Source organism: Crinia signifera, chromosome 8 (assembly GCF_055691185.1).
Source record: "Crinia signifera chromosome 8, ASM5569118v1, whole genome shotgun sequence".
NCBI lineage: Eukaryota > Metazoa > Chordata > Amphibia > Anura > Myobatrachidae > Crinia > Crinia signifera.
In genome coordinates, this window is record NC_139224.1 from 97,709,724 (window position 1) to 97,722,615 (window position 12,892).

At 41.1% G+C, this 12,892-nt stretch overlaps 1 protein-coding gene across 6 annotated transcripts in view; it reads right to left on the reverse strand.

Annotated features, from left to right (window-relative positions):
- AKNAD1 (AKNA domain containing 1) overlaps window positions 1–12,892 on the reverse strand; it is an 82,950-nt gene that overhangs the window by 24,016 nt on the left and 46,042 nt on the right. For 4 of the 6 annotated variants that reach the window (XM_083156830.1, XM_083156832.1, XM_083156829.1 and 1 more), the window contains 6 exons: window positions 11,826–11,964; window positions 7,759–7,859; window positions 5,254–5,339; window positions 3,697–3,787; window positions 1,546–1,649; window positions 1,115–1,237 (listed from right to left, as the gene is read on the reverse strand). In XM_083156830.1, the coding sequence (XP_083012956.1) occupies window positions 1,115–1,237; window positions 1,546–1,649; window positions 3,697–3,787; window positions 5,254–5,339; window positions 7,759–7,859; window positions 11,826–11,964 (644 nt within the window). The remainder of the gene's footprint in view (window positions 1–1,114; window positions 1,238–1,545; window positions 1,650–3,696; window positions 3,788–5,253; window positions 5,340–7,758; window positions 7,860–11,825; window positions 11,965–12,892) is intronic. The other 2 variants (XM_083156831.1, XM_083156834.1) reach the window with 2 other exon arrangements.

Sequence of the window (12,892 nt, forward strand, 5' to 3'; positions counted from 1 at the left end):
CAAGTACGGGCTGAATATACAAACTCTGCACAGTTAGGGCCATGGTGGGAATCAAACCCATGATGTCAGTGCTGTGAGGCAGTAATGTTAACCATCAGTGGCAGTTTTTACCTATGGGCTGCAGCCCCCCAGGTAAAATCCGCCACAGTCTCTGCCTAAAGTGATGCCTGGCTTCAATGTGACTGGCAGTGACTTCCTATTGGAAGTCCGACACGCCATTCAATCAAGGCAGTCCCATTGGGAGTTGTTCTCTCCCTCTGGGATGCCTCTCTGTGTGCAAATGCGCAGCAGCACCCAAAACAGGTTCTGCGCATGCGCAGTACTGCAGACCATACCACACATGTGCCGGACCCAAGAACCGGATTAAGCCTCCGGGGGCTGCTGCAAAGGCAGCCCAAGCGGAGTTACTACGCATGCGCTGGCCCCATGCAGGAGATCAGCAGCCGGGAGCGGAAGGTGTGGGGAACGCGGTGGCAGTGAAGGAGGGGGGGTGCATTCTGGCAGCCCCCCTCCTCCAAAACCATAAGAGACACCACTGCTAACCATTACACGTCCATGCTGCCCCAAAGATATACACATCTTCCATGCCCTGAATACAATTGAATATACTGTTTACTACAGTAACACAAACTGTATCACTACTTGGATACTTTTCTCTTATGAATATAAAGCTGTGGTATATTAGCTTTCTAGCTCTTGTCATTTTAACAGAGGAGGGGGCTCATGTGCAGACTTTGGGTGGGCCCCATCCTCTCCACGGTGCGATAGGCTCTGGCAGCACTATTTTTGTAGGAAATAGATCCAGGAACTGTGGGCAGGGCAGAAGTGGGCGGTGATGTGGGTGGAAAATTTGTTGGGTTTTTCTAATTCAAGTTGCTACATACCTATAGCAGACTATCAAGTGATTACAAATCAGGATTGTATATGTGAAATCCTGCTGTATGTGAGAATGTTTCCATTTGGTAAAACTGTTAAATAAAAAAGGCAGACTTTGTTCCACAATTAAATAACAAAATAAATCTGGACATTGCTTGCAATTTTCTAAACCAATATTATGCTGAGTTTCTCAGTCTACAGTATATATTACATCATTGCACATACACAGTAACACTACCTTTGGGCACATCCGTTCTGTCACCTCTGGTGCTCAGCTGTCTGTCTTCTGATGACTCAGAATATAAAGACTCCAACCAGTCAGAGCTAAGGGAATCTGCCGTTTCATCACCTAAAAGTAAAACTAAGATAACATCAGTGATCAGCCAAGCATAAAAATATAAAATCACTAGGGAGAAACAAGAATATTCATTTCATTTAATAAAACCATCTACATTAGCAATTGACTGCAGATTACCAAATAGAATTATAAAGCGGCAATCATTTACACAGCAAAACCAGTTTGATTTTACAGTGTAAATGATTGACGCTTTAAAATGATCGACGCTTTAAAAAAAACTTTGGTAATTTCTTACCAAATCTCTCACTTTCTGAATCTCTCATCCTATTAAATTCTATACATTAAGTTCATTCCGGTAAACCACAACTTACAGTGTGGGAAGTCGAGGTTCACAGCCTCCTCCAGAATAAAAGTTGTTGATGTTCCTGCCTTTAAAACCGTCCTTTGGGTTTTCCCCATCTGGTCGTCTTGATAACTGTAGGAAACATATGTGGAGGTTAATATGTTCCACCTCACCATTAGAGGTGGTGGAACTCAGTTCCACCCCGTTCCTCCTCACTTTAACCCCTGCTGTGATTTATGTACATATTACAATCCAGAAATAAGAAAAGCGCTGCATTTCCCAGGTCATAGATGATAATCCTAACACCATACACCATGTATGTATGCCTCTGTTCACAGTAAAATATTGTTTTTCCAACTCATCTCTAACAAGGGTCTTGGGTCACATGGGTGGTACCCTGAGCGAATAGAGAAAAGGTGCACAGGACATTTTGATAGATTATACCAAACTGAACAAGCAAACGTAAAAACATATGTGGTCATATTGTTCCATTATGCCCACATGGCATGCAATGCATCTATAAGCAAACTCCACTTATGTTAATTATTATCCTTTATTTACATGATGCCACAAGGGATATGCAGCACTCACAAAGTGCATTAACAGATACAATACAGAGAGAACTGGATATTGGGGTTCACGTAATAGGCTCCAAAATTATGGAAAAGCTGAGAGTTCAGCTAAGCTGTTGCTAAATTTAAAGCGCAATCAATTATAAGGATAAATCCGGCTGGTTTTCCTTATAAATGATTGCGGTCTTATATTTAGCGGCAAACTCGCAGAAATCCTGTTGCTTCAGTAATCATTGAACATATTACATAATTCCCACATAGTGCAAAGGACTTACACTGTAAAATGTAGTAGAGGAAGATACAAGTCATCTAGCCATTACTGCACACCTACAAAGGCAGCGCCAGCTGAACACAAACATTGGGTGGTATTCAATTGTTATATCTTACCTGATCTCCCATCTAAAATGATGGAAGATCATAGAGCGATATTAAATTGATCTATTTTTTGCACATAATAGTGTAATTATGGTCAAGTTTAGCCACACATTTGTGCATTTCAGATTACCACTTCCGGTGTAATGAGCTGAAGTGCTGGTGGAACACAATTGAATATCGCCCATTGTTTCACTGTTACGGAGGGCAAGAAGAAAAATGGAAAAAGTGAGGTATATTTTCAAATGTTTCTTATTATCAGTAGTAGCAGCCAACATTAAGGATTATAGGGAGCAGGAGAAAATATACAACTAGCATTAACGGAATACTGGTTAAGGCATTACACCTGGACTGCGCAGGACTCTGAAGCACACTTATTCCTATTGCACCCAAGGCAGATCTCCCTGCTTAATCCTTGCCCTAACCCTGTATAAGGAATTGGAAGGACAGGCAAGCAGCTAGCGGAAAGTTTAATGTAGGCTTGGGAGCCTGCATTCATGAAGAAAATGTACAACCATACAACCATGGGAAAGTATGACCTCAATTAGAGTGACCCAACTCACATTGCTCTCTGTCATTTCTTTATTCAGTTAGAGCAAACCCTAATGTCCTAGTTTCCATTAAAAATCATTGTGTAATCTATCTCTTGTTCTAGATAGCCTTGCTGGATTAATTTATACCATAGAGTTGGAAAGGGCAGCAATGTGCCCAGTGGAACCAGTATTTTATGAAGCTACATACATTTAATGATGAAACTATCAAATATATATCGAAATGTAGTAGCATAGTCTCCAAACAGTGTTTACTTTCAAGCAGCTGGTAGAGACATACAGAAAATACATATTGCTTCTTTTATATTCACAATGCAGATTGGAGGTTCTGACAGCTTTATGATGCCTCTATGAGTCTTTAAGAGAATTTTGGTTGTTGTGGGTGAATTCAACACAGACTTTCAACATACAACAAATCTAGAATTTCTGTGTCAGATAGTCAGGAGACACACGATAAGCATAGAAAATATTTATATTACGGGGAAATTGGGTTTATATTAATAAGCATCTATTTGAAGTTCACTTTTTTTGTCCAGGATAACAGATTATTCTGAGACATCAATCAACAGTATTTAGAAAACAGCCCTCTACCCCTTCTTCATACTGTAACACACTGATTCTGATGGTACTGGTATGAGGTAGTGTTACCTGTTGGGAAACAATTCATTTTGTTTAATATCTTACTTTATGCTTTCTGTAATTTGTTTTTCCTCAACATGAGGTAAGCTTTCAGCCAAATGCTCATCAGCAGAAAATTCCATCTGGGAAAGATGATCTGAAATGTCAGACAGTTGGACATTTTCAGAAGATTGCGTACATGTACATCTTATGGTGAATACTTACATATATATTTATTACCATCACCTGTGCAGAGTGAGTTAATTGGTAATGCTGGCCACACATCAGAACAACTTTCCTCCAACCATCCAACTAGTTGCTTGGATGGAATAAAAATATGGTACTGGATGGGAGCAAATGTAATATTTACTTAAGAAATTTGCTCCCAAAATCTGGAAAAGGACAAAAATTGTTGCTCAGACACGGTACTGTAGTCTAACCTGTTTGATTTAAACAATTTGACTGAATGTTTTTGTCCATTTCCTGGGTTTGTGAGCACATTTCTGATTGTCCTTTGCTCCCATCCAGTAATCTAGTACCATATTTTTATTCCATCCAAGCAACTAGTTGGATGGTTGGTGGAAAGTTGGTCTGATGTGTGGCCAGCATTAGAAAGGTGATGGCAATCATACATTACAAGGGAAGTCCAGGAGCATTTTCTCCTGGAAGGAGAGGGTCAGGTAGGCAACGCTAGCAGAGGTGCCCCCACAGTCCACTTACGAATACTTATACAGGTGCGGCACTCATCTTCAGAGGGGAAAAAAGGCCACTAGGACTCCAGTTTGACAAGCAAAGTTTCAATGCTATTTAATAAAGCATTTTCATCAGCTTTATAAAATAGCATTGAAACATTGCTTGTCAAATTAGAGTCTTAGTGGCCCTTTTTTCCCCTCTGAAGATGATTACCGCACCTGTATGGATATTCGTAAGTGGACTGTGGGGGCACTGCTACTTTAAGTATAAGATACTGGGAGTGCTGGGTTTTTGGAGTATTATATATAAACGAGTAAAACCACTCGAAGCCAATGCTTGAAAAGCTAGTCTGCTAACTTCTGATTGCCTCTGTGTTTGAGCATCTGTGAGAGAGACAGATGTAGTTTCATTTGCTGCCAACAGATGTCTAGTGTCTGATTGTGTTTCAAACACACATAATCAGACACTAGACATATACTGTATATGGATGATATATATTATCATACAATAGCAGGCCTTTGTTCCTGGTTACCAGCACACTGAGAGAAGGTGGCACTCCACGGACTTTTATAAAAAGGTATATACATTTTTCAGTGCATTACATGATGAGCCATACTACGTACTGTAGTTGACTATGAAAATAGTATCACTGAGATGAATCAAAAGATCCATCTTAAAATAGGACAGAGGTGGGATGTTTGGGGGGTGGCATAGTGATGCAATTAGAATAATAAAAGCTCCACCCCCAAAGCATAATGCTGCAATTTCTGCAAGCCTGGATCCAGAGTCTGATTTATTTTCCTATGAGTTCAGAGGAACAACCTGGATTTTTAGAGCGTTAGGGCACTCTAGGTACTGTAAGACATGCAAGTATATTTTATATAGCATAGTAAAAATCAGCCAAACAACTTGTATTATATATCGCCTTACTTTGCATGCAGGAATATGGTTTCTGTACATTAGGAGCAGAGCTCATGGAGATCACAGTATAGTCTGTCCCGGCCAGCTGGTCTGCACTGAAATACAGTGTTTGTAGATACCTTGCATAATTCCAGATTAAAACAGATTACGAAAGCAAAACAGGAAACATTTCATTTTCTTTCCATTAATTCTAAAATGAAATCCTCTGAAATATAATATTATTCTTCAGCTGCTTTCGAATTCTGCCATATGGAGCCATCTCTGTGTGGTTTTTTAAATTATTATTCCAGCTATTTTTTCAAGGTGTTTTTTGAAAGCCAAAAAATACATTTTTGGAGTTAATAGAGGAATTTATACATACAGATTTTATTATTTAAATCTCACAGTGACACATAAAGTGGAGAAAGCTAGATAGATAGATAGATAGATAGATAGATAGATAGATAGATAGATAGATAGACATATGTATTTAACAGGTAACTCTGAGAAAAGTCCCTTCTTTAGAATGAACAGAAGCCAGATCATTTTAGTTTAAACAGTGAAACAGAGTGTCCCTTAGGGTTGTAGCATAGGCCTGATTTAGCATACGCAAGCCCTTAAACTGCGGTAACGTTAATAAAAAATGTGACCGCAGTCATATATTGTTGCCAAACATACTCATTTACCACAGTATCAATGTATAGCGTGTATTTCTGTTTAATTTAATTTAATGTTATCTTCATTGAAAATAAAACAGTGCTTTTCCTTCAAAAATTAGGAAACAAACTTTTGAACAGTAGTGTATGTGTGTGTGTATATATATATATATATATTTATTTATCCAGGACCAGCACCCTTTCAGCAAATGTGTAGACATTGGCGGCGGTGCCCTTACAGCTTCAAATGAAGCAGTTAAGGTAGGTGCGTGGGTGCGACACTCGTCTTATAGTGCCAATAAAGAGCACTGAAACGTTGATATAACAGACACCATATGCCTCTAATACCCGCAGTAATGCCAGATACACAGTTTCCCCCAGCAGTACCAGATAAACAAGGCCCCCCAGCTAGTGGTGTAAGTCTAAAAAAATACTTAGCGGTACTGTCTACGCATGTCTAAGACGCGCGCCCCCAAAATGGGTGTAGCTACATGGGGTATAGCCAATGAAAATGGGGGCATGATACATATATGCCCCCACAGTGCCAGATACACATACAGTATGCCCCCACAGTGCCAGAATTTCCCAACAGCAGTGCAACTCACCATTGTTGTTGCTGCTGCTGCTGCTGCTACCACCACCATCTGCTGTTGCTGTTGGTCGGGGGGAGAGTGCAGCATGCGCCTCTCCTGCCCGCAACTCCATTCTAATGTTCCCCTGATGTCTGTCTCCTCCGCCGCTGACCCCACCGCTGCTTCCCTAAGAAGGGGAGGAGAGCGCATCGCCAATTTGGTGATGACACACAACTATACCGCTCCTTTCTCCTCTGTCTTCTAATGGGTATCAGCCGCCTCTCTGCCATCTCCTTCGGTATGCTTGAGAGCTCTCTGAAGCTCAACATGCACAAAACTTAACTCATTATCTTTCCACCTTCCAGAGTCTCCACAGCCCCCCACAATATCTCTATCACTGTTGGCAACACCTTCATCTTTCCCCATTCACCAACTCTGCTGCTTAGGTGTCACTTTTGACTACTCCATCTCCTTTGCCCCATGTCCAATCTTTGGCTCAATCCTGTCTGTTCCAGCTATGCAATATCATTTGCATAAGGTCGTTCCTCTCCTTGAATGCAGATAAACTTATTATACACTCAGTAGTCATCTCACTACTCAGCTACTGTAACATTATCCTCAGTGGCTTCACATGCTCCCAGCTCGCTTGGTGAGCCCCTTCAATAAAATCTGTACTGGCTCCCATTCCCTTACAGAATCCTCTTCAAACTCCTCCCCGTATCAATCAAGGAACTTGATAACTCCACTGCTCCCTACATCTCCAACCTCATTTCCCACATACTCCATCCCACCCTCTCCAGTCAGATAAGGACTGTCACCTCTCCTCGACCCTAGTCACTGTATACCATGAGTGTATTCCAAATTCTGCCCATCCTGCCCCCTTTCTCTGTTTTAGTTTGCAGTTACTGTAATGTTTAGTTCTGTGTACCCTGTATTGTTCTAATATGTGCTATATGTACGGTGTTGTGAACTGCTTTTGGTGCCTTATTAATAAAATATAGTAATAATAATTTTAATAATAATCCTAGCGAGGGCCGCCATCATCGTTGCTTTGTCCATGCTGACATCGGCAAGTGTGTATGTTCAAATTGTCCATTCTGTATGCTCTATGTCGCTGTTGGTGCATGCTTCCATCACCATCAGTGACATCCTCTGACGGTCCTGCATTTAGGGCCAACAGAAGACATCTCAAACGAGCATCATGAATGGGCACTGCCGGCATCAGCATTTACAGTTTGCATTTATGGTATTACATTTTAAATACCTTCCAACAATCTGGAACAGAGAGTATATTATATTCTTCTTACCATGAATCTGGCAATAAGATGGCCATCTCCTCTTCTTGACATATTATTTCTTCCTTATTGATGATGTTTATCATTGAGTCGGTGGCATGTTCCGTTTTCTTCTGATCATTAATAGGAGACATAACTGCTGGTTACAATGTTTCCACAGAAGTGCTTAGCTGCGATTTTTTAATGTAATTTTTTATATGCTCATTGTACCCCACTATATCGCATTGCATTGAATCGCATGTCCTGCAAAATCGCATGTGATTTTTTAGGGTGTGCGATGCCATGTCATTAGGTATACAATAATATGACTGTATGTCCCAAAAATAGGTTTAACACACCCCTCACTATTTACGCCACCCCGAAGTGTGGCGAAACACGTCCTCTGACTTTTTCATTACCCCACTATCCACGTTGGTGTGGGGTTGATTTTATATAGTGTGGCGAGCGCAACGAGCCCGAAGCGTGGCGAGCGGACGCTGATTACTTTACATGTATTCCGCGTCCCCTCGCCACACTTCAGGCTCGGTGGCTCGCTGCGCTTGCCACACTATATAAAATCAAGTCCACACCGACGTGGATAGTGGGGTAATGAAAAAAGTCGGAGGACGTGTTCCGCTGCGCTCGCCACGCTTCAGGGTGGCGTGGATAGTGGGGGGGGGGGTGCGTTCAACCTATTTTTGGTACATACAATCATATTATTGCGGCAGATGCGATGCGATGGCCCGGGGCTGAGAGAGCAGTGAATAAATGACATAGGAAAATCGCATTGCATCGCACATCGCATTGCACTAAAATGGCCCATGCGATGCGATTACCCTACGCAGAATTAGCCCACTGAGCAAATTTCTTAGTGGGCACCGTTCTAGGAAACAAGTACCGTGATTTGTTTCCCCTGTATTTGTGGTGGTTAACCACCTTCTGTTATCTGCAAAAAAGGTGTTTGCGCTGTTTCAATATGAGGTGGGAAAGGTTATCTTTTGAGAAATATGTGAGATTCAAGGAAAACCGAGTAGACGCATGACTGCGAGGTGGAGTAACATATAAAGGGAGTCCTATTTTAGTTCCTGTCTGTGGACAAGCAGCACAGATATCTCTGCATGTACTGATGGGCAATATTGGGGGTTATGACTGCAAGGCTGGCCAAAGCCCTGAGGGGGAGTAGTACATACAATGACAGTGCAGGGCCAGCCCTCCATGTGTTCTTGTCCTTGCTGGGGGATAATGTCTGTATCAGATGCTTCATCAAGTTCCCAGCCTAGCTCATCACTTAAAGTGGATAAATTACTGGGGTCACTGAGCAGCACCACAGGCCCCGTTATAGAGGTGGGAACAGAGGGACCACAATTACCATATACAAGGGTCTGGACATGACTATTAAACTATTTTTATCATGTGCCCTCTTTTTTAATGGCTTAAAGCTGGTGTCCATATCGTATCAGTACGCACCCAAAATGTAAAGTAATGGGTCTCTCAGGTCACATGCTATATATATATATATATATATATATATATATATATATATATAACCAAGCAAGAAGGCACGTCACTCCGGGTCTGGTGTTGAACAAACAGAATTTTTACTGCGTAATGTCTACGCCGTTTCGGGCTGCGCCCGTCTTCAGGACATTAACAGTGGTGTATAAAAAATGTGCAATAAATACCTTACCAGTATCGCAGGTTACTCCCCGCTGCCCGACGCTCACCGTCCGTGTCCCGCTGTCACTTCCGGATTCACAGGCGGAAATGACATGGTGCCGGCTACAGGAGCCGTCAGGAGAAGGGCAACACTGTGGGCAAAACATTTACAGAAGTTAAATGGTGCAAACATAGAATCTCGCTATTTCGCGAGCAAACGTGCATACAGTGCAAGCAGCCATGTGTAAATAATTTTAAAATATCTCATAACCGATCTTGATACAAAACAATACATACATTAAACTGTCCATTTCTATGTGAACTATAAAGTGCTTCGTGTATCAATTCTAAGGCCACTAGATGGCAGTGTCAGCTGCTGTTATTTCATGGTGTCAGAATGGTGTATATAATACATATAAAATCCCCAGGGACTGGTCAAATTAAAGTGCTAGTGCCTTATATGTGAAATACTAAGTGAACTTTGATTTAAAAAGGAAACCACCTACTATAGTGGTCATTTGGCAGTTAAACATTTTTTGGCAATTAGGGGAGTCCGTAATTAGAGGCCATGGGGGATTATACATTTATGATCTAATATCATGCCCCTTATTCAACAATAGGGTTCTTTGTAGAGGGGGATGCACCTATGCCTAATGCCCATAAAAAAAAATTTAATTGCCAAAAAATGTTTAACTGCCAAATGACCACTATAGTAGGTGGTTTCCTTTTTAAATCAAAGTTCACTTAGTATTTCACATATAAGGCACTATCACTTTAATTTGACCAGTCCCTGGGGATTTTATATGTATTATATACACCATTCTGACACCATGAAATAACAGCAGCTGACACTGCCATCTAGTGGCCTTAGAATTGATACACGAAGCACTTTATAGTTCACATAGAAATGGACAGTTTAATGTATGTATTGTTTTGTATCAAGATCGGTTATGAGATATTTTAAAATTATTTACACATTGCTGCTTGCACTGTATGCACGTTTGCTCGCGAAATAGCGAGATTCTATGTTTGCACCATTTAACTTCTGTAAATGTTTTGCCCACAGTGTTGCCCTTCTCCTGACGGCTCCTGTAGCCGGCACCATGTCATTTCCGCCTGTGAATCCGGAAGTGACAGCGGGACACGGACGGTGAGCGTCGGGCAGCGGGGAGTAACCTGCGATACTGGTAAGGTATTTATTGCACATTTTTTATACACCACTGTTAATGTCCTGAAGACGGGCGCAGCCCGAAACGGCGTAGACATTACGCAGTAAAAATTCTGTTTGTTCAACACCAGACCCGGAGTGACGTGCCTTCTTGCTTGGTTGTATTTGTGGGAGAGAAATCGCCCTCTGCACGGGCACCTGGGCAAGTACCTGAACTGTCCCTGTCAGCGGAGGAGTTGCCGGACACTTGTCTGTCTATATATATATATATATATATATATATATATATATATATATATTCATTTTTGACTATAATAAAAACAAAAAAAACACCTCAAGGCTTTTCCTATTAACGGCCAGTGAGAAATTCTTTGTGATTGAAATGAACACATCATTTTTCTTGCAGACCCCCAGCAGCTGCAACAGTCAGGTAAGACTTTCTCCAGAACGCCTAGGATACCCCCCTTATTGACTAATTTGGTACCTGGAAGTTTGCAAGAAGCTTAATAACAGATATGTCCTCATACAGTAACTCATTGTTGCAGTCACACCAAGCTGTATTGGCACGCCACGTCTCATGAGACCCCATAAGAGTTAGACGTCCTTCCTACTGAAAATGCATCTTACTCACAACCAGAGGCATGCTGGGGGGCAGGGTGACACATACCACCCAGACCGGTCCCATTTTCTGAAACTTGGCCTTGCCTGCTGCAGTGCTGCAGCAAGGGCTAATGGTCTATTTCCATTTATAATGTAAGAAGTCGCATGGAAAGGGGATCAACGTTACCAAGTTACATCACTCATGCATTATGTGTAACATCATTTGTAGCACATGGAAGAATGGAATACACATATGTATGTAGCTGCAATGCCCTAATACATCAACATATGAAAACAGTCATCACTATCAGCATGGATCTGCATTAGTCCTATCCTGTATGCAAAACATTCATCTGATATCACCAAAACCTTGCTGACGCTCACCTCTAAATAGGCTTCAATTAAGTGCACTCGCCCACAAAACCTCCAAGGCAAGCTTACAGTATGCTGATGGTGAATGCTCTGTAGCTGCACATTCTGAGAATATTCCCTCCACTTTATGTGTGTGTATGCGTGTGTGCGCATCTGAATCAGCCCCTATTAAACATTCTCATTCATTTAAAAAAATCCTGATTAAAAAAAAACAGCCCTATAAATTGGGGACCATAGGTAAATATGGTATAATATAACACATTAATGCATTAGCAATAGCATATATAGTAGTATAATGAATTACCTCAGTGTATGACAAGGAATGAGTTTGCTGGACAGTGGTGGGAGATGCAGATAAGGTTAAACTATCATCACTTTGATGTATTTGTTCTTGGATATCTTCTAGTAACATGCCCAGTCTGAATATATGTCCTTCTATCTCTCTGGAATAGATTAAGCAGATTATATTGGACATTTAATGTAATTAGGATACACCATTTATATTTCAGAAGATTTACTAGTTAATGACATACCTGCATTCCACCAGATCTCTGATGTATTGGATTTGAAATGTAATTCTTTTGCTGGGCATACACTATACAACTGTCGCATTGCTCAGATTATACCATGTATGGGAGCAGCTGATTCAAAAATGTCGATTGGTTGGAATGCTAGATTGTCCTATACCAAAATACAGGTCAGCCGCATCGGGCCCTGTATGTGATGCTCTGGTTGACCAATGAACATTTGCCCTATTCCTTTTCTGGGCAGGAACACCGATATTGTGTGGCCATATACAGTGAAATACCTTACAGTTAATGCCCATTATAACTAAAAGGCATAAGGCCATTAGATAAAATATTTGTCGGTCTGACATTTTGGCCCTTATTCAGATCTGATCGCAGTACAGATTTGTTCTAAAAATGGGCAAAACCATGTGCACTGCAGGTGGGGCAGATGTAACATGTGCAGAGAGAGTTAGATTTGTGTGAGTTATTTTGTTTCTGTGCAGGGTAAATACTGTCTGCATTATTTATACACTGCAATTTAGATTTCAGTTTCAACACACCCCAACCAAATGTAACTCTCTCTGCACATGTTACATCTGCCCCACCTGCAGTGTACATGATTTTGCCAATTTTGAGAACAAATTTGTACTTCGATCAGATCTGAATAAGGGCCTTTATCTGACCGTGTATATGTAACATTACTTAAACTAAGAGGTATATCCAATGTGGGAATACATACTGATAGTAGGAACCACATGGAGAATTAATCAGAGCATATTCAGATGGCATTTGTCCATGAAGGTGATTATACTTCAACCAACTTCCCTGGGCTGTCATGCACATTTGCAAGAATGTGTTTAAA